The sequence below is a fragment of the Agelaius phoeniceus genome, chromosome 3, assembly GCF_051311805.1.
Source record: "Agelaius phoeniceus isolate bAgePho1 chromosome 3, bAgePho1.hap1, whole genome shotgun sequence".
NCBI lineage: Eukaryota > Metazoa > Chordata > Aves > Passeriformes > Icteridae > Agelaius > Agelaius phoeniceus.
The window spans coordinates 2,935,156-2,957,968 of record NC_135267.1 but is presented as its reverse complement, the minus strand read 5'-3'; the positions used below and the strand labels follow the sequence as shown (position 1 = coordinate 2,957,968).

At 50.3% G+C, this 22,813-nt stretch overlaps 2 protein-coding genes across 11 annotated transcripts in view; one reads left to right on the top strand and one right to left on the bottom strand.

The window, feature by feature from the left end:
• INTS9 (integrator complex subunit 9) overlaps nucleotides 1-14,420 on the top strand; it is a 60,817-nt gene extending 46,397 nt beyond the window's left edge. Inside the window, exons 14-17 of the mRNA XM_054629613.2 lie at nucleotides 487-654; nucleotides 10,838-10,936; nucleotides 12,111-12,248; nucleotides 13,159-14,420. Of these exons, the coding sequence (XP_054485588.1) occupies nucleotides 487-654; nucleotides 10,838-10,936; nucleotides 12,111-12,248; nucleotides 13,159-13,335 (582 nt within the window). The 3' untranslated portion in view covers nucleotides 13,336-14,420. The remainder of the gene's footprint in view (nucleotides 1-486; nucleotides 655-10,837; nucleotides 10,937-12,110; nucleotides 12,249-13,158) is intronic.
• Nucleotides 14,421-18,257: 3,837 nt separating this feature from the next.
• The window catches only part of EXTL3 (exostosin like glycosyltransferase 3), a 150,171-nt gene continuing 145,615 nt past the window's right edge, over nucleotides 18,258-22,813 (bottom strand). For all 10 annotated transcript variants that reach the window (XM_077176476.1, XM_077176478.1, XM_077176474.1 and 7 more), the window contains one exon: nucleotides 18,258-21,561. In XM_077176476.1, coding sequence (XP_077032591.1) covers nucleotides 21,352-21,561 — 210 coding nt within the window. In that variant the 3' untranslated portion in view covers nucleotides 18,258-21,351. The remainder of the gene's footprint in view (nucleotides 21,562-22,813) is intronic.

The window sequence follows — 22,813 nt, the reverse complement described above, 5'->3', positions numbered from 1 at the left end:
CTTTGGCTTCTCCTTTGGCTTCTCCTTTGGCTTCCAGTTTGCAGAACTGGCTTCTCCTTTGGCTTCTCCTTTGGCTTCTCCTTTGGCTTCCAGTTTGCAGAACTGGCTTCTCCTTTGGCTTCCAGTTTGCAGAACTGGCTTCTCCTTTGGCTTCCTTAAACCCTGCAGTGACAACCAGCCTGTTTATGCTTTCTTAACATATTGCTGCAAAACTCCAGGAGTTGTTTTTGCAGCCTTGATTATTGATGGCCTAGCTTTCTGCAGCCCCACATGTTGACATTGGGATGTTAACATTGCCTTCCAGTTAATCTGGCAAGGATTTGGGAGAAAACCTATTTCATATTTTTATCTTTCTCTCCTTGTGGCAAGGACGATATCAAAGTGGCGACAAGACATAAATTCCGGGCGGGTCACCCTGCACACATCTCCAACTCCTGGAGCAGTTTCTAGCAATGCTGATGGGAATTCCACCCTGTTTTCTTGCAGCCCCTGCACGTGGTGTGCCCTGAGCAGTACACACAGCCCCCTCCCACGCAGTCCCACCGCACGGACCTGATGATCGACTGCCAGCCCCCGGCCATGTCCTACCGCCGCGCCGAGGTGCTCACGCTGCCCTACAAGCGCCGCTACGAGAAGATCGAGATCATGCCTGATGTGAGTCCTGCAGGGCACAGGCATGGTGGGGGGTTCCTGCTCACACAGCCAGATTCCAGCTCAGCAGCCTCTGGGAAGGCGTGGAATGGCAGAGCTGTTGTGGTTGGACAGCTCCACCCCCTCAATGTCCTTCTTGTCTTGAAGGACCCAGGAGTGTCCTCAGGACTGGAGGTGCAGCCTCAGAACTAAAAGTATTTGTCCCTAAGATGTCTTGTGGCTGGAATTTACAGTTGACTCTCATCATGTAAAGCACATTCTGTCAACTGGAGAGCTAGGAAAGAACCACTTTTGAGAGATAATTTCACTCTATAAACTAATGGGAGCTAAAAAACCCCTATTGGTTGGCTGAGAGAGCTGTTCTGCCTGGAGGAGACTTCAGTGCCCCTTCCAGTGCCTAAAGGGACTCCAGGAGAGCAGGAGAGGGACTTGGGATAAAGCATGGAGGGACAGGACACAGGAGGGACAGGCTTCCCACTGGGAAAGGGGAAATTAGGGTGGGATCTTGGGAAGGAATTCCTGGCTGGGAGGGTGGGGAGGGGCTGGGCTGGAATTTCCAGAGAAGCTGTCGCTGCCTCTGGATCCCGGGAAGTGTCCAAGGCCAGGCTGGAGCACCCTGGGCCAGTGGAAGGTGTCAGGATTGGAGTGGGATGAGCTTCAAGGTTCCTTCCAACCCAAACCATTCCATGATTCTGTGAGCAGGCAAAAACTGTGTTCAGGTGAGTTGTCCTTTGCAAGAAAATCCCATCCCACAAGACAAACAGTGATCTCTGCCATGTGTGAAGTAACCAGCCACCTCCAGTTTCAATATGAGGAAGTTTTGGGCAGAGCAGTTTGGATTAGTGCCCCAGGACCATGGAAAGGATCCAGAAAATCCAGAGTCAGCACCCAGGAGTTGTCTTTCTCCTTCCCCAAACTCACCTGCTATTAGAAATACCCTTCCCATTAAGGATCAGTTTTCAGTCATGATAAAGAAGCAATGAAAAGGCTTATTTGTACTCCAACAATTTCCATAAATGGTTAATTCCTACAGGCTGCAGGAGCCCAGCAGGTTAATGGATTGCTTGTAGCCATCTAAAATGTGGATTACTTATCCCCACAACATCTATTAATGATTTATTAACCCCATAAGTCAAATCCAAATGTACCCATATTACCAAGGGTGACCCATATTCTGACAGACACGAGCTTAAAATATTTTTTTGACAATCCAATCAGCACAAATGTGTCCTTGGATCAAAGGTGGCAGTGGCTTTTTGCAAACAGGCATTACTGCCCTTTAGAGACTGGAATATTGAGTGACTTTTCATTGGAGTGTAGAAGGAGGAAGCATCCTTTAGGTGAACCAAATATGAAGTGCAGAATTGGGACCCACCCAGTAACAAATCCCTCAGCCAGTCCACAACACCCACTGCCACCATTTCACACCATTTCTGTGAGGAGCCTGCCCAGCCCACTGCTTGGAGACAAGGAGAGGGCTTCAATTACAAAATATGCTTGGCTGCAGCTCCATCTTGGCATGTATATTTAATTGTTTGGGAAATTTACATATTTATTGGATCCTGTTAAACCTAAGACTGGTGAAACTTGGCTTCAATTCACCAGCATGAAACCAATCCTGAGTTCAGAGTGCAGGGAGCCAGCCTGGGGCTCACTGATTATTCAAATCCCACTGAAGCTTTGGGTTTCCACCTAAACTCTGAGGTGGAGCCTTTGTGTGAGAGCCTGTCCCTTGTGTCAGCCTCTGAAGGGACTGGATTCCAGCTCTCCTGCACTTCCCAAAGCTGCTGGGAGGGAGGATGCTCTGCAGGGAATGTGGCATCACCAACCTGGGAAAAGCAGCTGGTTTCTATTGCATTCCCTTTAACTTGGAGAGGTCCAGCAGAAATCTGAAAAAAGGAAAGAAATGGCCTTTTTTCCCCTCCCTTAACAACAAAAATCCAATTATATTCACACAACGGATTTCCTAATTTCGGAGCTATCCGTGCTCAGGGAGGAGAAATATCTTGTGATTGTCCATATCCAGGGATTCTTCAGGCTGATTGCTCAGCGTGGGAAGGCTCTGGAGTGACCTTTCAGCACCTGAAGGGGACTCCAGGAAAGCTGGGGAGGAACTTTGGACAAGGGGTGGAGTGCCAGGACAAGGGGGAATAGATCCCATTGCCACAGGGCAGGGTTGGATGGGATATTGGGGATAAAATCTTCCCTGTGAGGGTGGGGAGGCCCTGGAATAGAATTCCCAGAGAAGTTGTGGTTGCCCCTGGATTCCTGGAAGTCAGGCTGGATGGGGCTTGGAGCAACTTGGGATAGTGGAAGGTGTCCCTGCCTGTGGCAGGGGGTGGCACTGGGTGAGATTTAAGGTTCCTCCCAACCCAATCCATTCTGGGATTTCCCTGGTTCCAAAGTTGCTCTTCACAACTCGTTACAAATCTGCTTGGTCTGTGGCAATGCTCCTGAAAAGACTCCTGAGAGCAAGGCTGTGCTTCAGGACTGTTAACAGGATGCCATTCCCCAGCTCCAAGACATGCAAATCATCCTCCAAAAAAAGGATCTTGCTCCTTCTTTTTAAGGGAACTACATGGTCCTGGTAAAAAATGGATACAGCTTCCCCTTCTGCTGAGTGGGTTGTGCAAGACAGATTTCAGACATGATGGATGGGGCTCCCTGGTGTGGGAGTATTTGCTGCTTAATGTTCCTTTTTCAGTAGTTTAGGGTTTCTGAATATAGGAATTTCTGTACTGCAAGGAAAGGGCACTTGTTTAATATGGGCTCCCACCAGCCCTGGGGTTCTGTGCAGGCTCAAGTGGCAATTGAAAAGGGCATTTTATAGCTCCTAGAAACCTTGCAGTGGCTTGTTATTTGTCAAAACCATGTTAGCCTGAAATGGAATGATGAAATCCACCCTGGAAAAACCAGTAATTGCTAGATGTGCTGCAGGGCTGGGATTTGTGTGTGAAGTAAACCTGAAAGTCTCATGAAAGAGTGGCTGCTGCAGTGAAATCCTGACCAGGGCCCCCTCCTGACATCCCCAGTCCCTTTCCCAACTCAAAGTTCTGCCTGGATTCTTCCAGCTTTTGAAAACCAAAGGGTTGGCTCAGCATGGCTCCACTCAGTGCAGTCTGATGCTATGGTGGAGTGAAATTTCCTTCCCCAAACTTGCAGTGATTCAGATCCTGGCCTGTCAGACTAATGGAAATTTACTTTTTTACTGCTGGACCTTGTCTATATTTCAATCACTTCAGCAAGGAGCAAAGGCAGGTCAGGCAGGCCTGTTGTATGATAATGAGATTTACACTCACAGCAGCCTTTGTTTGGAGAGAGTTTTTAACAATCCCAAGGCATCAGGCTGGAATGGCTCTTCCAGGGATTGTGCAAACCTTTACACTTTAAATAATTTCTTCTCCGCGTCTGCCTTTCACTTAAAAAAAAAAAAAAAAATTATAAAAAAAGACTGCTTCCTGGAAATTGGTTAGGCATTGTCTGCTCACAGGAGAAAGATGGGAAAATGGAAAACACCTTCTGGAGCAAACAGATAAAATTAAACAGTAGTGTCTGAGCAAATAAAGTGCCTCCAGTTTAATTACAGCTGAACAATGGTGCGGATCACTCGGTGCCTGCAGCTGACACTTCACTCAGGGCTCTGTGCTCTTCAGAGACTCCATTTTGTGTTCTTCAGGACACAGCCCAGGCAGGAGAGTGTCAGTGTACAAGGCACAGCCTGACAGCAAGTGAAATTATCAGAAAATACTGCGGAGAAGAATTAGCAAAACAGCCATCATAATTATGGAGGTTTCATCTTGAACTCCTTTCCCTGACTTTTACCTGACCTTTCCAACTTCCTTCTGTGTTTCAGGGACTAAGGAGTTTCGAATTCTGTCCTTCTTCCCACCCTCAGCTCATTTTGGTGACCCCACATTATCCAATCTCTGACCTCTGTGTTCCTTTTTCCCTGACTATTCCCCCTGGGTTCAGTGTGCTGTAGCCTCACAAGAAGTAAGTGAAATACAACCTGTTTAAATGAAATAGAACCTGTTTAAATGAAATAGAACCTGCTGAAGTGAAATAAAACCTGTTTGCTTCTGCTGCTCAGCCCTGCCCCAGCTCCCAGAGTCTCTCTCTGAGCTGGATCTCACCTTTTGACATTCCACCAAAAATGTTCTTTCCCAGCTTTTACCAACTTTCTCACACAAAGCCAGAACCAGTGCTGATAAATCCCCCTGATTTACATCAGCAGAGCTCAGTGCAGCCTTTATTTTCTCCTTAGAAATGTCTCCTGCCTCACTCTGGTGTCTCTTCTCTCCTGGCCATTCAGCCTGAGAGAGTTCTCCTCCCTCCTCCTCTCTTTTTTGTGCTTGGAATGTGTTATCCTTCATTTCCTTTGCCTTTTTTTTGTTGCTGTACCTTTTCTGTGGTTGGTCTTACCCACAGGTTGTCCTGTTTAGTCAGGTGGAACTCAGATCTGCTTTTCTGCTTCCAGCCTGCCTTTGCCTGCCTGTATTAGTGTCTAGGTTTGTTTTTCCTTTCATTTTTGATGGCTGGCTGTAAGATCACACTTTCCTAGGCAGGCACTTAGCTCTCTCTTCCCAGTCAGCTTCAACAACAACATCCCATCCTGACTTGACATCCTGACCCATAAAATGGTTACTATATTTTGAATATTTTGATTTATGCAGCTTTTATGTCTTTCAAATGACTCATCTCTTGCATCTGCAAGCTTTACTGCCTTTACTTTGAAGATATTTCATGTCCTTGCTTCTCCTACCTGTCATTTTTCATTCAAATCCAAGCCTAATTTCTGCTTCTGCTGGTTCTGTTTTCCACCATCCTTTTTTAAGTTCCTCAAACAACTGTTCCCTGCCTGCTCCCAGGCTCCTGGAGAAGAGCTTCATTAAACAGCCATAAATCTCCTTCATTGCACTCCTTAAATATCCCTTAAACGGCTTTTTTGGCACAGGATTGGCAAAAGCAGTGGTTACAGTTAGTGCTGAGTGGTTAGAGTGAGTTCTGGTGCTTGGAATCCCACCCAGAATTATTCCCTGGTGGTTGGCTGATGTCTCTGGTTTGGGGACAAGGGTTTGGGGACAAGGGTCCTCCTGCTGATCTGGAGCCCTGGTCCAGTAGCTGCACATGGAATATGCCCATGGAAAAGAAGAGCTTTAATTGCTCAAAATTGCAGACTGCACCTCAGGCTTTTTTATTTTTTCACTGGATGAAAAAATTTGGGCTTTGTGGAAGCCCAAAGCCAAGATCTGGGCTTTTGCAAGTGATAGCAAAACCTTTAGATATTCATGGTATGATTCTTTATCCACTGAAGTTAATGAGACCTTAAAATCTGCTCCAGAGAGAGCTCTGGGAGACCCCCAGCGAGTGACAGCTCTGTGAAGTTGGGGGTAACTCAGCAGCTGAATTTAAACCCTTGGATTGTGTCAAATGTGAGGCTGAAAGCCCAACAGCACCTGCCTCAGACCACCCACTAATGATCCCACAGATGCCCTTCATTTCTGGCTGTTCTCTGCTGGAAAAGCCTTTGGTCCTTTAGGTCTCTGATGCAAAATTCCCCAATTTCCATCCTGCCTGCAGTGTTTCTGTGCCTTGTTCCCTGTGCCTGCTGCTCACAAATCCACAGGCACATTTCAATTCCCCTTTCACCCCTTGTGTTTGATCCCTCATTTTTTGTCACTCTGAAGGATCTGATACTTGCAGAATTCCTGCTCTTGGCCCCTGGTTTAGCTGGGGCTGTAAAACCAAGGATGGATCTGTTGGAGACTCCTCCTGTGTCTGGCTACAAGGGCCTGGCCATCAGAGCTCCTGGTACTTCAAGAATTAATAAATTAGTAATTAAAATACTTTAAAAATTCAAGGTTGAGAGGAGGCAAGGAAGTAAGAGGTGAGGGAAATTATCCTTCTCTCCTCAGACCACTATCCAAATTTAAGTGACATGGCAAAGACCATGGTTTTCATTCTGCTTACAGTACTGACTCCTCAGATCCTCCCTGCTTGTGAAAAGGCTGCTGCACAGCCTTGAAGCAATTTTTGTCCTACTAAAGATGCTTTCCTGCACCTAGAAACTGGATTTGGTGTGTGTGAGGAGCAGGGGAGTGGAGGGATGGAGGATGGGGCAGGTTCTCCATTCAGGTTTTGCTGAGGAGTGGTTACAATAAAAATCTCTGCAGGTGTGACCTCCAGGGCTTTCTCTGAACTCAGGCAGATTTTAAAATCCTTGGGCTTCTCTAGTAATTGGCAGGAGATTTTTTTTTTTGTCCCATACAAATTCCATCCTATTCAGGGATCTGAGTGGGAATTGCTTCATACCCAGCAAGCTCCAAGGCTGTATTCCATCATTCCCACCTAGAAATGGAAGTGCCCTCAGGGCTCACGTGGCCAGAACCCAGCTGCAGTTACCAACAGTGTTTATAATGTGCCTCCAAAAAATGTAAGACTTGAAATTGCAGAGACTTTTGCCCCTGCTGTTCTCAATAGATGCTGTTCAAGCCCCCACTGTCTCTGATGGCCAAAAACATCCTAATTTCCAGCCTACACATATTCACTGCTGGCCTGCACACATTTATTCCTAACATCATGTTTGGGCATAAATACATTTTCCCTTTTGTTGGTATTTTCCCTGTGGTGTTTATGTAGAATAATCAAATTCTCCCTTTGGCTTTCTTTTTTGCCAGGCTAAACAAGCCAAGGTATTTCATTTTCCCTTACAAGACAGCTCCTCCTGCCTTATTTTACCCTTCAGAATCTCTTACTTGAACTGAAATTACCCACAATTTACAAGTAGTTCAGATGAAATCTTGCCAGGCCCAATGTAAAGTGTGATAGCTCATCTCAGAGAGAATTACCTGATACTTTCTGGGCTTGCATTTAGCTTTTTCATGGCCATGTCACATTTGTGACTCTCTTGGGATGGACTAATAATCCTGAACCCTTGAGCTCTGTCCTTTGCAGCAGCTGCCAGCCCACAGCAGAAATTCTCAGTATTAGCCCCATCCTTGGCCTTCATTTTGCGCCATTGAATTTCATCTTGGTTTTCTCATCCAATTCTTGTCTTTGAGTTTTTCCTCTCTCACAGCCTGGTCCTGTTTTCTGTTCAAGGTGCCCTACAAACTTCAGTGGGACCTTCTGAACACTCCTCCTCATTCTGTGCTGAGGTCATTAATAAAAACTGGGAGTTTCATTAATGGCCCTTCAGGAATTGCAGCAGCAGCCCAGGAGTTCCCTGGGAATCTCTTTCCTTTAACCAGAGCTTTCTCCACCTCAGGACTGCCAGAGGAATCCACAGTCTGGGGTTTCCCATCTGCTTCTCTGGTTTAATCCCACCTTTCATGCAGAGATCCCACATTTATGCATTTGAAAATTTGAGTTTGAAAATCTGGAAACCACATTTAATGATGTAAATACCCAGCAGGGCCCCTTTCTAAATACACATGCTATAATCTAATGTACACATCAGTGATTTCAGATCCTGCAGTTTCAGGGGATTTTAATTGCTGGTCACTTTGCTGAGCTCCTGCTTGTTCTCCATATCCAGCTCACCTCACTCAGCCCAAACTTTGCCTCTCCCTGCTGGGTCAGCCTTCCTGCACCCTCTCCAGTGTAAGCCAGAGGTGAAAAGGGAAAAGGGAGGAGCCTGGGGAGGTGTCCCAAAAATCTAAGAAGAAATTACTGGAACTGGGATGTTAAAATACTGTTTTACATCCAGCATCTCTGTCCCTGGGAGAATCCTCCAGAGAACCAAGACCATGTGTGCTGGAAGTCTGGTCCTTCCCTGATGTTATTCACTGATTATTCAGCCTCATTTTATTTTTACTGTGAAGTTTCAGGTCCCATCCTCAGGGGTTGTTCAGCCCCTCATTGCCAACAAGAGGATTTTTGGCTGGTGACTGGAGACAACTTAAACCTGGGGAGAGTTGTCCCCATTGAAGTCTTCAGGAGAGTTTTAAGAGTGACTTAACCCACGTTGTTCTTGATCAGCATCTGTAGTTTAGCCAACAGCCAGTGTTTGTGCTCACAGGGTGTGTGTCAAATCCTCTTTTGGGGTGGAAAATGCAACCCTTCAGGAAAGACTTCATGGTAAAAATATTTCATGGTAAAAATTCATGGTAAAAATATCTTTCCTCTGCTTTAGCATGGGCAGACAGCTCTGATCACCGGAGGAGAACATCCCCAGCTAAAAACTGAAATACTGCACACATCCCCCCCAGATTTCTCCTAAGGCAGTCCAAGTGCTCATCCATGGGCAGGGGACTGATTAATGTGCTGTTAGATCTCAGTGTCCCTGCTTTGGTGGCTTTCCTGGTGCCAGCATGTGACACTGGGCTCGGGATAATGACTGGAAGGAAGACTCATTTATTCCTGCTTGGTGGGGGGCTTTTCAATCTCACACACAAAGGCACAACAAGAGCCAGCCACTGCAAGTTGGACAAATTCAACCTTGAAATGAGACACGGCTTCCTGGCTGCCAGGAGAATTAAAGTTTGAAACCATTTGTGAGGGGAAACAGTGGAGTTGCCATAGCTTGGAGTTCAGACAAGACTTGCTGCCTCTGTGAAAAGGATTTCTTTAATGCAGCATTCTGGAGGAGTTCTGTGATTTGTGTTTGCAGGAGGTCACTTGAAAGGAGTGGAGCAGTGCTGCCTGGCCTTGGTGGGTGAATTACTGGATGTGATTAAATGACCTTTTTGCTTTGGGTCACTGAGTTTCTGTAATAAAAGGATTGGCTGCCACATGGAGAGGGCTGTGAGCTGGGGAGGAAATCAAAATGAATGCCTGTCCTACTGTCCTTCTGACTGTAAAGAATCCAAGTGTTGCTATTTAGCCTGTTTAAAACCTGCAGAAATGTTAATAGCAAAATACTTCAGTGGCAGGAGAAGACTTTGGTTCCAAGCCACTCCCTGTTCTTTAAGGATCTTTCTCTTCACAGGATTTGTCATTTTGCTCTCCATCAGAGCCTGGTTTGTATTGATCCTCCTCAGGAAGGTGGTTGGAATGGAAAGTGCCTTCAACCACTGGGAAGGCAGCAGAACTCCCTGCTGCAAGTGCTGCTGTGCTTAGAGCCCAGGAGAAATCTGAAGCAATGATTGTCATTATATTTTCATTCTCTTTGCCTTCAACAACAGACCATAAAGGCTGTATTCAAATTGCCTGCTTTAAAGATCTTGAACAGAGTCCCAGAGTAACAGTGAGCTGAATTGCCCCATCAAGTTTGGATTTCTAGGATTCACCACAGCTGAATACAGACAGAATTCAGGGATTTTTAATGTAGCCTGTGTTTTTCCAACACACCAACTGCTTTATGCCAAAGAGCTGCTCTAAAAATGTTCCTGCAGCTTTAACAGTGGAAGGTGAGATTTGCAGAACTTATTAGAAGAACTTTGCCCCCATCCAGCCAACAGAAAAACTCTCTCAGTGCTTTCATGGCAAAAGGACTGGGCATCCTGGCACCTTCAATTCCCTTGGAGGGGAAAAGGGAATCATTTCCTCCATTCATGAGCACTGTTTTCTGTAGAATTCCTTTGGAAAAGTGGCTGGAAGAGGTTCTTCCCAACTGGCCAACTTCCTCTGGTCTCAGCAGGTGCAGCACTGCCCACTCCAGGCACTGCCAGCAGTGTTAGATCCAAGCTCCAAGCCAAAACTAGATTTTATGTCTTTCAGGGAAGAATTACATAAAAAGGCAGTGAAGAGGGTTTTGTGCAGCATTGTTGGAATAATTTCAAACTAATCAACAGTGGGTTGACTGAAAACATTGGGGTTTTAAGGACAAACAGTTCTTATTCCAGATATTCTGCAGCCAGGGACTGAAAGTAAACTCACTGATTTTTCATTGTCCATCAGCATCACAAACATAATAATGCTGGATTAGACCACGAGTTTTGCTAACTAAAATTATTAATGAAGCAATTGTCTTTTCACACAAGGGTTCTTTGTGTTTATTATGGTTTTTGAGACCAGCCCTGGTTCCTGCAAACCTCGTGGTGCTCTGCTCATGGTGTGAAATCCATAATTTTGGGAGCTGGAAGGAGGCTGGGCAGGTCCGAGGAGCTCTCAGTCTATGCGTGGCTTTGTGTTTACAGTTCATTAGCCCATGTTTAAAAATACCACACTGCCAATTTATCTCACAGCTGGGTTCATGCACATTTTGAGCTGATCACTTGCTGAACAAAATCTCCTTTTGCTTCAGCTTGCAGATTCCCTCGTGCCCTTGGAGATCAAGCCTGGTATTTCCTTGGCAACAGTTTCTGCTGTGCTGCATACTAAGGACAACAAACACGTGCTGCAGGTACAGTCTGATGGGGAATGGAGAAAAATATCCTTACTCTGGCTTTTCCTGCAATCCAGGACCCCTGCTGCAGCTCCTTCCCACTGGGGCAGAGCCCTTGGCAGAGGCTTTGCCCTGGCATGTGCAGGTGAGGAATTACACCCAGAGCAGGGAGTGGGATGCAAATAAATCTCTCTGCCCTCTTTTCCTTGGCCATGTGCCTGGCTGAGATGAATGGGGAAGTGAGATAATTCCTGAAGAGAGGCTACAGATCATCCTGCTGTCTTCCACAGTCAGGAGCAGCATCAGTCAAACCTCTCAGGACCAAGGGTTAGAGAGATGACCTGGGACATCAGGCTGGGGAAGGGAGACCATCTGCCTTCAGTTTCCCTGGAGGTTGTACACCTCTACTCTCCCTTCCTGCTGGGGAAGGGACCATCTGCCCTCAGTTTCCCTGGAGGCTGTACACCTCTACTCTCCCTTCCTGCTTGGGAAGGGACCATCTGCCCTCAGTTTCCCTGGAGGCTGTACACCTCTACTCTCCCTTCCTGCCACCCTCTTCAGGCTGGCACTGAAATTCCTGGCATGAGTGCTCTGCAGGAGGAGGTGATGTCCAGGGACCTGCCCTGGTCCCCTTTCAGAGCCATGAGCCTGCAGGGCCTCACTGAGCAACCCTTCCCACACTGGGCAGCAGAGCTGGCTGGGCCCAGGACACTTGGGGAGACAGCCCAGTGTGCAAATGTCAGGGATGTGAAGGTTGGTGAGGGTTTCTGTCAGAGCACAGCAGACAGGCTGCCCCCCTCTTCCCAAGCTGCTTCCCTGGAAACCCTCAGCAGCTCTGGGAGCCTTGAAGTGCTGCAATGGAATTGGTCTGAGGCTGCTGTTTTTCATTTTCTCCCTTCTCCACTCATTCCTGCTGCCAAATAAACTTAGACCTGGGCTTAAAATGCCAGAGTCCTCATAAATGGCTGGAGCTAAGCCATGTTCTCATTCCCTGAGTAGCTGCTCTCTCTGAATTTGCCTGTTTCCCAACCTGTTGCATCCTTTAGAGTGGGAAATCTGCCTGTTTCCCAACCTGTTGCATCCTTTAGAGTGGGAAATCTGCCTGTTTCCCAACCTGTTGCATCCTTTAGAGTGGGAAATCTGCCTGTTTCCCAACCTGTTGTATCCTTTTTTTTTCCTTCTCATCCATCAGCTCCCTCCAAAACCTCCCCAGCCTCCTGCCAGCAAGAAGAGGAAGCGGGTGAGTGATGATGTGCCCGAGTGCAAATCTCTGAAGCCTCTGCTGAGTGGCTCCATCCCCATGGACCAGTTTGTGCAGACTCTGGAGAAGGTGAGGAGTCTTTGGTGGCAGGTGGGATTCCAGCAGATTTCTGCACATCTCAGAGGTGCTGCTCTGGTAGCAGAGAGGGGGGGAATCATTTTAGTGCAGCTTGAAATGGAGAAAGGCCAGTGAGTTGCTAAAGTGCTCCAGGGTGTCCCTGCAGTTCAGAACAGAGGGAATTGTTCCCTGTGGAGCTTTGTCCTGCTGTGCAGGGTTCATGTCAGTGATCCCCTCCTGTTTCCCATGGAAGCAGAGCTTTTGGGTGGATGATTTGCCTCACAGAACTTTTGGATTCAGCAGCTGAGGGAGTCTCAAAAGCATTTAACAATTTAAATTTCCACGAGATTAGTAAGAAGGTGACCAAGTGAAGAACAGATCCTGGAAATGTCTCCACTGGTGGAGGAGCCTCCTGAGGAAGCTGCACAAATTTGGTTGCTGCTCTGTGGAATCTCATTCTCACCTGCAGGAGATAAAAGATTGCAGACTTCCAGGGCCTAAAGGGGCTCCAGGAGAGCTGGAGAGGGATTTGGGACAAGGGATGGAGGGACAGGACACAGGGAATGGCTGCCCACTGCCAGAGGGCAGGGATGGATGGGAATTTGGGAAGGAATTGTTCCCTGGGAGGGTGAGGAGGCCCTGGAATAGAATTCCCAGAGAAGCTGTGGCTGTCCCTGGATCCCTGGCAGTGTCCCAGGCCAGGGTGGACAGGGCTTGGAGCAGTTTGGGATAGTGGAAGGTGTCCCTGCCATGTCAGGAGGTGGCACTGGATGAGATTTAAGGCCTTTCCCAGCCAAACCAATCTGTGATTCCATTAAATCCCTCACCCCTGTGCCCTGGGGGAAATTCCCTCTCTCCTCTGTCCCAGTTTTCCTGAGCTGTGCTGATTTCCCTCTCTCTCCCCCTCCCACCCCAAATCCAGCACGGCTTCAGTGATGTGAAGGTGGAGGACACGGCCAAGGGCCACATTGTGCTGCTGCAGGAGGCAGAGACCCTGATCCAGCTGGAGGAGGACTCCACCCACATCATCTGTGACAATGATGAGCCCCTGAGGGTCAAACTGAGGGACCTGGTGCTCAAATTCCTGCAGAAATTTTAGTTCATGGACATCAGGAGGCTTTGCAAGGAGAGAGCCTGGAGCAGCAGAACTTGGAGTCCAAGGAGAGAGAGAGAGAGAGAGAGAGAGAGAGAGAATTTTGTGATTCAGAGAGACCAGAAACCACCTTCCCCTTCATGGAGGAGCAAGGGAGTATTTTTAAATATCTATTTTTTAAATCTTATTTTTAAGCTGTTTTGGAATACTTTGGAGGAGATTCCTGTTGTGTAAAATTGGGAGCTGGGAATCTTACAGGAGATAGGAGCTGCAGAGTAAATAACTGGAGTGTTTATTTCCACCAGGGTGAACTGCTGCTCCCCTGTGTCCCTCAGCGGTCTCTGCCCCAGTCCTTCACCTGACAGAACTCTGCAGGAATATTGGAACAATGGCCTTTTTCCTCCCACTGCTTCTTCCCAATCCCCAGATCCCATTCCCTGCCTCTCCTCCCTGTGTGTTCTTCATGTGTCCTTCCCCGGCACAAGAACAGGAGAGCTGGTGAGGCAAAGATTGTACAAATAAAAATGGAAAAAAGGGGGTCTGGTGGACATGGAGAACAGTGGGAAGAGCCTGGCCATTCCCTGCACCAGCAGAGGCACTTTGGAAAAGCTTAATCCTGTAGGAATTCAAGTGTTTATTGATGCTGCAGCCTCACCTGTTACATCCAGATCTGTCCATGGAGCTCCAGGCCCTTCACTGAAGCTGGTTCCTCCTGGGTTCCTCCATCAGCAGTGGAGGGAACACCTCAGGGAGCCACTTAGGGAAGTCCATAAAGTAGGAAAATTCCTAATGCTCATAAAAAACCTTTTGAGATTTAAGTGCCTCTTGTTTCTACCTTCCAAAAACTTGTCCTTTCAGCCCCCCCCATCTCAAATCCTGGATGGAATTCTGAGTCATTTATCCAAAGCCATCTGTACTGCAGACCTGGGGAGGCTTTTCCCTCCCCAAATCACATATTTGGGGCCTCACCTCAGTCAATAGTATTGCTCTTAAAGACAACCCATTTCTCAGATTTACTGCTGTTCATTTTTTATTGGATTGTTTTGTATTTATTTGGTGTTAAAAATAAAAAGCAGAGTGAGACTGCCCAAGGGGGAGCACATCCTGTGGTTTATAAAAGCCTCTCCATGCCCATTCCACATCCTTGTCCTGACACCTTTGGGAAATAAAGCTGCTCCTCCAGTTCATCCCTTTGAGGAGATGCAGGCAGTGGAAGCAGCTCTGTGATAAAATCTCTTTGCCTCTGCAGTGCCCCCATCCCATCTCATTCCCATGAAGAATTTCTGTTGGGTTGGGTGTGCAGATCCCAGCACCCACACCTTTATCCTGTGTGTGTCATGGCTGTGTGAGGAGTGGTGTCACCAACAGGAAAAACTTGGGCCAGTGGAATTAAATCCTCATCAGGGCTTGCAGCTTTGCTGCTTTAGCATCACTTAAAAACAAAGGACTGGGATAATTTCACTTTAATAAACTCCAAAGGGATTATTCCTAACCCAGAGAAGTAGTGGGATAAACTCATCTTTCTGCTGGTTACCTCAGCTCCAGCACTGATCCCACTGCTCCAGTGCCTTCCTTTTCATATTCCCAAGGCTTTCCCACCCTCCTCAGGGGGAGAAAGTCAAAATTAAAAGCTTTTACATTTTTCTTCCTGTCATTTTGAGCAGGAAAATTTCTCATTGTTCCATCAGTCCAGCAGCTGAGAGTGGATTGTTTTGTTATATTTAAGTTGTGTGTGCTGGAGAAACGAACATGCTGGGAGGGGAATTCTTTAATGAGAAACCCTACTTAAACTGGAAAAAGAAGTGCTTGTTCCTTCTGCACAGAGAGAGAAAAACAAATAGCATTTCTTTGGGCTGGGTTAGTCCTGCAGAGGGAACTGTGGCAGCCCAGGGTGCTGCCAGGGGAAGAATACCATGGATGCAATCCAGGCTTTATCCAGAATTTAATGGCCAAAGAACAGCAAAGGTTCCTGGCTTCATTCACTCTCCTTCTTCCAGAAGGGAAAATAAATCCCCTTGGCCCTTGTGCCATGGCCATCCCCATTCCCTGGATCCCACATCCCTCCCTGAGCTGCTCTCCTCATTAAACACAATTAGTGGCAAGTGATTCATTCCCAGTGACTTCCCAACCCTGTGCTCCCACAGAAATAATGGGGAGGAAAGGTTAAAATCAGATTTCTGCTCTTGGATGGCTTTTATGGAGCAGCTGTGCCTGGGTAGAGAGGAGTTCATTGTGGTTTCACTCCATTAATGTGAAGTGAAAATGAAAACAACTGGACCAGATCAGTCAATGCCAGGTCCCTGCCCAGGTTCAGTCACTGTCACTGGGATCTGTCCCCTCTGTGGCCACCAGGACAGGAGGAGCAGAGGGAAACTGGGGCCAGGTGCTGGATCTGTGCCCCACCAGCAGCTCAGCCTTTGGGAGGAGTGGGAATGAAAGCAGAGGGATTTGGGATTGGCTGCACATCATGGCCTGGGCAGGCTCATGGTGGGAAAGGTGGGATCTGACAGGCCCTGTCACCTGTCACAGGTGAGCTGTCACCTGGGGGCCATGGACTGTGACCCCATCCCTCAAGGATCCATGGACTGTGAGTTCATCCCTCAAGGATCCATGGACTGTGAGTTCATCCCTCGAGGATCCATGAACTATGAATTCAGTGCTTGAGGATCCATGAACTGTGACCCCATCCCTCTAGGATCCACGAACACTGACCCCATCCCTCAAGAATCCATGAACTTTGACCCCATCCCTCAAAGATCCATCAGCTGCGACCTCATCCCTTGAGGATCTGTGGACCTTGAGTTCATCCCTCAAGGATCCGTGGACTGTGATCCCATCCCTCAAAGATCCCATCCCTCAAAGATCCATCAACTGTGACCTTATCCCTTGAGGATCCATGGACTGTGAGTTCATCCCTCAAGAATCCATGAACTATCAACTCATTGTTTGAGGATCTATGAACTGTAACCCCATCCCTCAAGGATCCATAGACTGTGACCCCGTCCCTCAAGGATCCATGGATTGTGACCCCCATCCCTCAAGGATCCATGGACTGTGACCTTATCCCTCAAGGATCCATGGATTGTGAATTCTTCCCTCAAGGATCCATGGACTGTGACCTTATCCCTCAAGGATCCATGGATTATGAATTCTTCCCTCAAGGATCCATGGATTGTGACCCCATCCCTCTAGGATCCATCAGCTGCGATCTCATCCCTTGAGGATCTGTGGACCTTGAGTTCATCCCTCAAGGATCCATGGACTGTGAGTTCATCCCTCAAGGATCCATGGACTGTGATGTCATCCCTGAAGGATCCATCAACTGTGACCTTATCCCTCGAGGATCCATGGATTGTGAATTGTTCCCTCAAGGATCCATGGAGTGTGAGTTCATTCCTCGAGGATCCATGGACTGTGACCCCATCCCTCAAGGATCCATGGACTGTGACCTCAGAAGACCATGAAGGGGACAGGTGCTCCCTCAAGGAGCCATCACCTGGGGCCAGTCACCCAGAATGGGTGGCATCAGATCCTTTGCTGGCCTCCAGCAGGAAGGAGCTGGTGGCTTTCATGGCACTGCTCAGAACAGGGGAACGGGAGCAATTCCAGTGAAATTGGTTTTTATCAAGGAGTGCATCATCCAGAAGGGAAAATGGAGGGCACTTTGTAGTGCAGAGGAGTGGAGTGTAAAGCACTTCACCTTGCCCTCCCTCTGGGAGCAGGGAGGGAATTATTAACAGGATTTATCGCCTCTGTTTCCTCATCCCAGGGCACAAACCCTCACAGAGAAACGGAAATGGAACCGGAGCTGTGGCTCCGCTCACCAAACACAGCAGTTACAGCAGGAAAAAATATTGATCAGGAGATTTTTACCTCAGGAAAAGCCTCAGGAGAAGATGGGCTCCACCTGAGTCCATGCCCAAGATGCTGCTGGGCTCATTTGGGAGCCATATCCCAAACCAAAATCCCACTGCTGCTGCCAGGCCAGGGTCCTGGAGTGGGGAATTCTGTGCCCTTCCCTGCCAGGGATGGCCCTGCCTCCCTGCAATGCTCTGGGGAGAAACCACAGGCATTTGGGAGGCTGAGCATCCACCTCCTCCCTCCAGGACTGAAATCCTCTGGAGTTTCCCTGAAACCTCTCCTGGAAACAAACCCAAGCACAAAGCACGCCTTACTCCAAGGCAGAAGGGAAAAGAAAGGACACAATTCCCAGTGGGAGCAGCAGCAAGGGCAGGAAGTGAAAGAAGGTGAAAAATGACAACAGGGGTAAAAAGTGACCACAGAGGAAGCAGCTGCTCAGGAGGGAGGGCAAAAAACAAAAGCCAGCAGGAAGGAAGAGAGGAAATCCAGCCACATGCAGGAAATCCTGGGGGATTCCCAGCCCAGCATGGAGGGGATCCCATGGCTCATGGCCCAGCTGGCTCCATTCCTCCCCTGCAGGTTTGAAGCTGGGAATCTCTTTACAAACCTCGTGGATCCTTTTGGTTTTTCCACTCGGCCTCCTGCACAGGAGGAACCAGGAGCATCCTGAGCCAGCAATGCCACAGGAACTGTCCCTAAAGGTTCTGGGCTCTGGATCCCCAGGCAAGGATGGGCAGGTTTGCTTTAATTGCCTACAAACACCCACCCAAGCAGCACAACTGGGATGGGATATCCCTGGAAGCCACTCAGGGTCCAACCCCTCCCAGGGGCTCTCCTGGCCCAGCCATGAGCTCACCAGGGACACGGTGGGGTTTAGCTCCAGGCACTGCCATCCCTGAGGAGTTTCCAGCATTCCAGACCAGCTCACCTGCCCCGTGGGAACAGAAGCCCACGACATGCCTGGTTTTGGGGTGTCCCAAGTTTTGGGGTGTCCCAGGGCCAGGAGCAGCAACAGCCCCGTTGCTGGGCCCCTCTCCCAGCCCCAGCAAAGAGGCACCAAGACTCTCCCAAGTTAAACTCTCCATTTATTGGAACCTTTTACAAAAAACTCAACATTGTGCTCGTGTCGAAGGAGTGTTCCTTGTCTCTCAGTTCCTGTTGGATTTGAAATCCCGGTGCTCACAGCACCGTGGGCACAAGGGGAGGGCAGGGGCCGTGTGACATGGGCGGGGCCGGGGCCGTGTCACCTCGGTCGTTGCTATTTACAGCGGGAAAGGCCTCGCTCCGTGCCCGGGGGAAGCAGCAGAAACTCTGCAACAGGGAAAAGGTGCAGCTGCCAAGAGCCCTCCCCGGCTCCTCAGGGCTGGGATGGTGGAGGCCACGCGCCCCAGGAGCTGGGATGGATCATCCAACCAAACCTGAGCTTCAGAGTGACCCTGGGATGCCCTGAAAATCCCGGGAGAACAACGGGTGGGAGCAAGGAAGGATGGTTGGGATGGTGGCACGGGAGGGAGCACTCTCTGGAAAAATGTGCTCCTCCCTGGTGGAGGGGCCTCAGGACAGCTCAGGTGCTGGCATGTCCCAGGAGCAGAAAGCTGGGCTGTGAAGGCCAATCCTGTAACCCAGGAGGTTCCATGGTGTTTGGGATGATATGGGAATGAGCTGCAGCAGCTCTGGGAGGGGCAGCACCAGCCCTGTGGTGGGGAAGATGTTCCTGCTGGCATTTCATTTCCCCACAGAATTCCATCCCTCCCAACGCTGCTACTGCCCAGGTATCTCCCAGGAGCAGCCTCTTTACCCCTTCACCCCAAATCCTTCCCTTTAGGGGCACTGAGCAAGGAGGAATTCATCCCATGAGAGAGAGATCCCACTGCACATCCTGTCCCTGCTCCAGCACAGTGGACAGGGGGACCCTCCCAACAAAAAAAAACAGCTTGGGAAAATGCCAAAGAGAGGGAGGAAGAACAGCTGGATTTGTTCTGCTAATCCCTGATCTCAACTGGCCTCGAATTGAAACTCAGCAAGGGAGAGCAGAATTGAAACTCAAATTGAAACTCAGCAAGAGAGAGCAGAATTCCCAGCCTTGGGGCTCTGACACCCTGAGCATCCTGAGCTCCACAAGGAATGCCAACACTTCCCATCCATGCTCCCCAGGCTCTCACTGGAGTAACATTTCCCTGTGGATTTTGGAAGGCTGAAGGCTGCTGAGCAGTGCCTGTGTTTGGATGAAGTTCAGTCCATCCCACATCACTCTGTGCTCCAGGAGGGCTGGGAAGGCAGAGCTGACCCCGGGCCTGGGCTGTACCTGAGCCACGGCATCACTGCTAACGAACCTCCACTAATGAGGAAGGAATTAAAGCCCTGCAAGAGGAGCTCAGGCCCCTTGGGGATGCTGGAGCTGACACAGCTCCTCACAAGTGCCACATTTCCACCCTGGGCAGGGGCAGAGAATCCTTCCAGGTGTTCCAGGGCTCACAGGAGTTTCCCGTGGCATTTTTAAGGAGACTCTGAGACTTCATGTGCTGCATTTTGGGCATCTGATGTTAAAACAAAAAGGGAATGGAAAGGGGGGAAAGAAAACCATAGGAAAAGATTTCTTGATCCGTGTTTTGCTGTGGTCAGTGGTGCTGGTGAAGGCACGAGCTGTGGGCTCTGCTGGGAACAGGCTGCTCCTTCCCTCCCCTTCCCACGGAGGAAGTGTCAGTGCTGATAGGAAAACCTGGGGAGAGGAGTTTGGAGAGGCCCCAAAATGTAGTGCAGGAGGAACATGGGCAGGGCTGGCCTTGGGAATCAGCCCAGGAGCTGCTGCTGGACCATCCCTGCTCCCACACACCAGAGACACGCCAGGGGTGACATCCAGGAAAACCAGGGACATTGAGGTGACCACACAAGTGTCACCTTCCCACCTACCCAGCAAGAGCTTCTCCAGGCTGCTCACAAACACCTGGGATGTGCTGAGGGAGAGCATCACATGAGGCCAAGCTCTGCCCTTCCCTCCTGTGCTTCCCTCATGTCCAGCTGGGCCTGAGGCAGGATGGAGCAGCAGCTGAGCTTGGGTGGTCACAGTGTGACAGCATTTTGCTCTGGGGGAGAGGAACCAGCTCCAAACCCATGCTGTGAACCTGATCCCAACAGGATCTGTGTGAAGATGGGATTCTGGGAAGCTCCTGTTGGGATTAAACCTCAGACACAGCCCAAAGCCAGGCTGTGAGGATGGGCTGGGGTTAAGGCAGCTGTGCTGAGGCCCATGGCAAGCCCGACACGGGCACAGTGCGCTCTGGGATGGGGACAAGGCAGAGTGGGAACTGCAGCTCTGGCACACCCAGGCTGAGCACAGAGAAGGGTCAGAGCCTCCAGGAGCCTGCAGCACCCCCAGCCCTGGCTGTGCTGCAGGTGGATCTTCCCTAAGCCCCAAACACACTCCCAGTCTTTAGAGGATCAGCAGGACAAGGTGGGAAAAGACACTGAGACAGCAGCAGCTGAACCCCCTGGGCTGCAGCACGGGAACAGCACAGGGCCAGAGCTGGAGCCAGGCAGGACCATCCAGGCCAACCTCACCCCTCTCCAGGGGATCAGAGTGGGGAGCAGAGCAAAGGGCTCCTCACCAGGTGACACCTGAGAGGCCTCAGTAGTAGCCACAGGGCAAGAGAAGCCAGGATCTGGTGGGTGGGAAGGGCTGTGCCATGGGAGGAAGGATGGGGACAGAAGATAACAGGAGCTGCCCTGATGCTGCACCCAAACACCTCCAACCTGGCCTTGCTACAGCACCCTGGGATGGGCCGAAGGGTCCAGAGGGGAAAATGGGGTGGGGAGAGGGGAGGGAAAAGAAAACAAAAAAAGCGCCTCACGTGGCAAATCTAAAACACTTTCATTTTAAATAACAATAATTATAATTAAAAAGAACGGCTGCCCTTGGCTAGCGAAGGGGCAGAGCCAGTGGCCAGCGAGCCATTCCTCAGTGTATGATCCGTGGGTGTGTCCTCACAGCAGCCACAGGGTCCCGTTCCCTGTCCGGGTGAGTCACTTTGGGAAGAGGGAAGAGCCCATCCCAATCCAGGCTGGCCCATTTGCCACAGCCTTCTGCACTCACAGCCCACCAAAGCAGCCCCGTGCCGGCCTCTCTGCCTCAGCTGGGAGCTGGCAGGGTCCAGCTCTCCCATCCTAGATGAACTTGAAGCATTTGGTCTTGTCGTGGGGCAGGCGGGTCTTGAAGAGGACCGAGTCGACGCGGAACTGGGTGTAGAGCAGGGGCATGTACCCGTACACCTTCACGAAGAAGTTGATGCACTTGTGCCGCTCGTGGAAGTGGGAATCGTCGTGGGAAAGCGCCTGGGGGCAGCCGGGGCAGCGGAAGGTCCAGCGGGAGGTCACCTGCCAGGAGGGACAGAGGTGTCAGTGCCACACTGCCCACAGCCCAGGCACTGCCAGGAGGGACAGAGGTGTCAGTGCCACACTGCCCACAGCCCAGGCACTGCCAGGAGGGACAGAGGTGTCAGTGCCACACTGCCCACAGCCCGGGCACTGCCAGGAGGGACAGAGGTGTCAGTGCCACAGCCCAGCCCGGACACTGCCAGGAGGGACAGAGGTGTCAGTGCCACAGCCCAGCCCAGGCACTGCCAGGAGGGACAGAGGTGTCAGTGCCACAGTGCCCACAGCCCAGACACTGCCAGGAGGGACAGAGGTGTCAGTGCCACACTGCCCACAGCCCAGGCACTGCCAGGAGGGACAGAGGTGTCAGTGCCACACTGCCCACAGCCCAGCCCAGGCACTGCCAGGAGGGACAGAGGTGTCAGTGCCACAGTGCCCACAGCCCAGCCTGGGCACTGCCAGGAGGGACAGAGGTGTCAGTGCCACAGCGCCCACAGCCCAGGCACTGCTGGGAGGGACAGAGGTGTCAGTGTCACAGTGCCCACAGCCCAGGCACTGCCAGGAGGGACAGAGGTGTCAGTGCCACAGTGCCCACAGCCCAGCCTGGGCACTGCCAGGAGGGACAGAGGTGTCAGTGCCACAGTGCCCACAGTCCAGGCACTGCCAGGAGGGACAGAGGTGTCAGTGTCACAGTGCCCACAGCCCAGGCACTGCCAGGAGGGACAGAGGTGTCAGTGCCACAGTGCCCACAGCCCAACCCGGGCACTGCCAGGGGGCTCGGATACAGAGGGAACCTCAGCAGGGGTTGAGTTGGAAGGGAGCTCAAAGCTCATCCTGTCCCACCTCTGCCATGGCCAGGGACACCTTCCAATGTCCCAGGGTGCTCCAGCCTGGCCTTGGACACTGCCAGGGATCCAGGGGCAGCCACAGCTTCTCTGTGGATCCCCTGTGCCAGGGCCTCCCCACCCTCACAGGGAACAATCCCTTCTCAATATCCCATCCATCCCTGCCCTCTGGCAGTGGGAAGCCATTCCCTGTGTCCTGTCCCTCCATCCCCTGTCCAAAGTCCCTCTCCAGCTCTCCTGGAGAGAGCCCTGGAAGGGGCTCTGAGCTCTCCCTGGATCTTTCTCTTCTCCAGGTGAGCACCCCCAGCTCTCCCAGCCTGGCTCCAGAGCAGAGATCATCTCTGCCATGGGCAGGGAATCTTCTACCAGACAGGGAATTCAGTCTCATCAATCCTGTAATGTCAAACCTC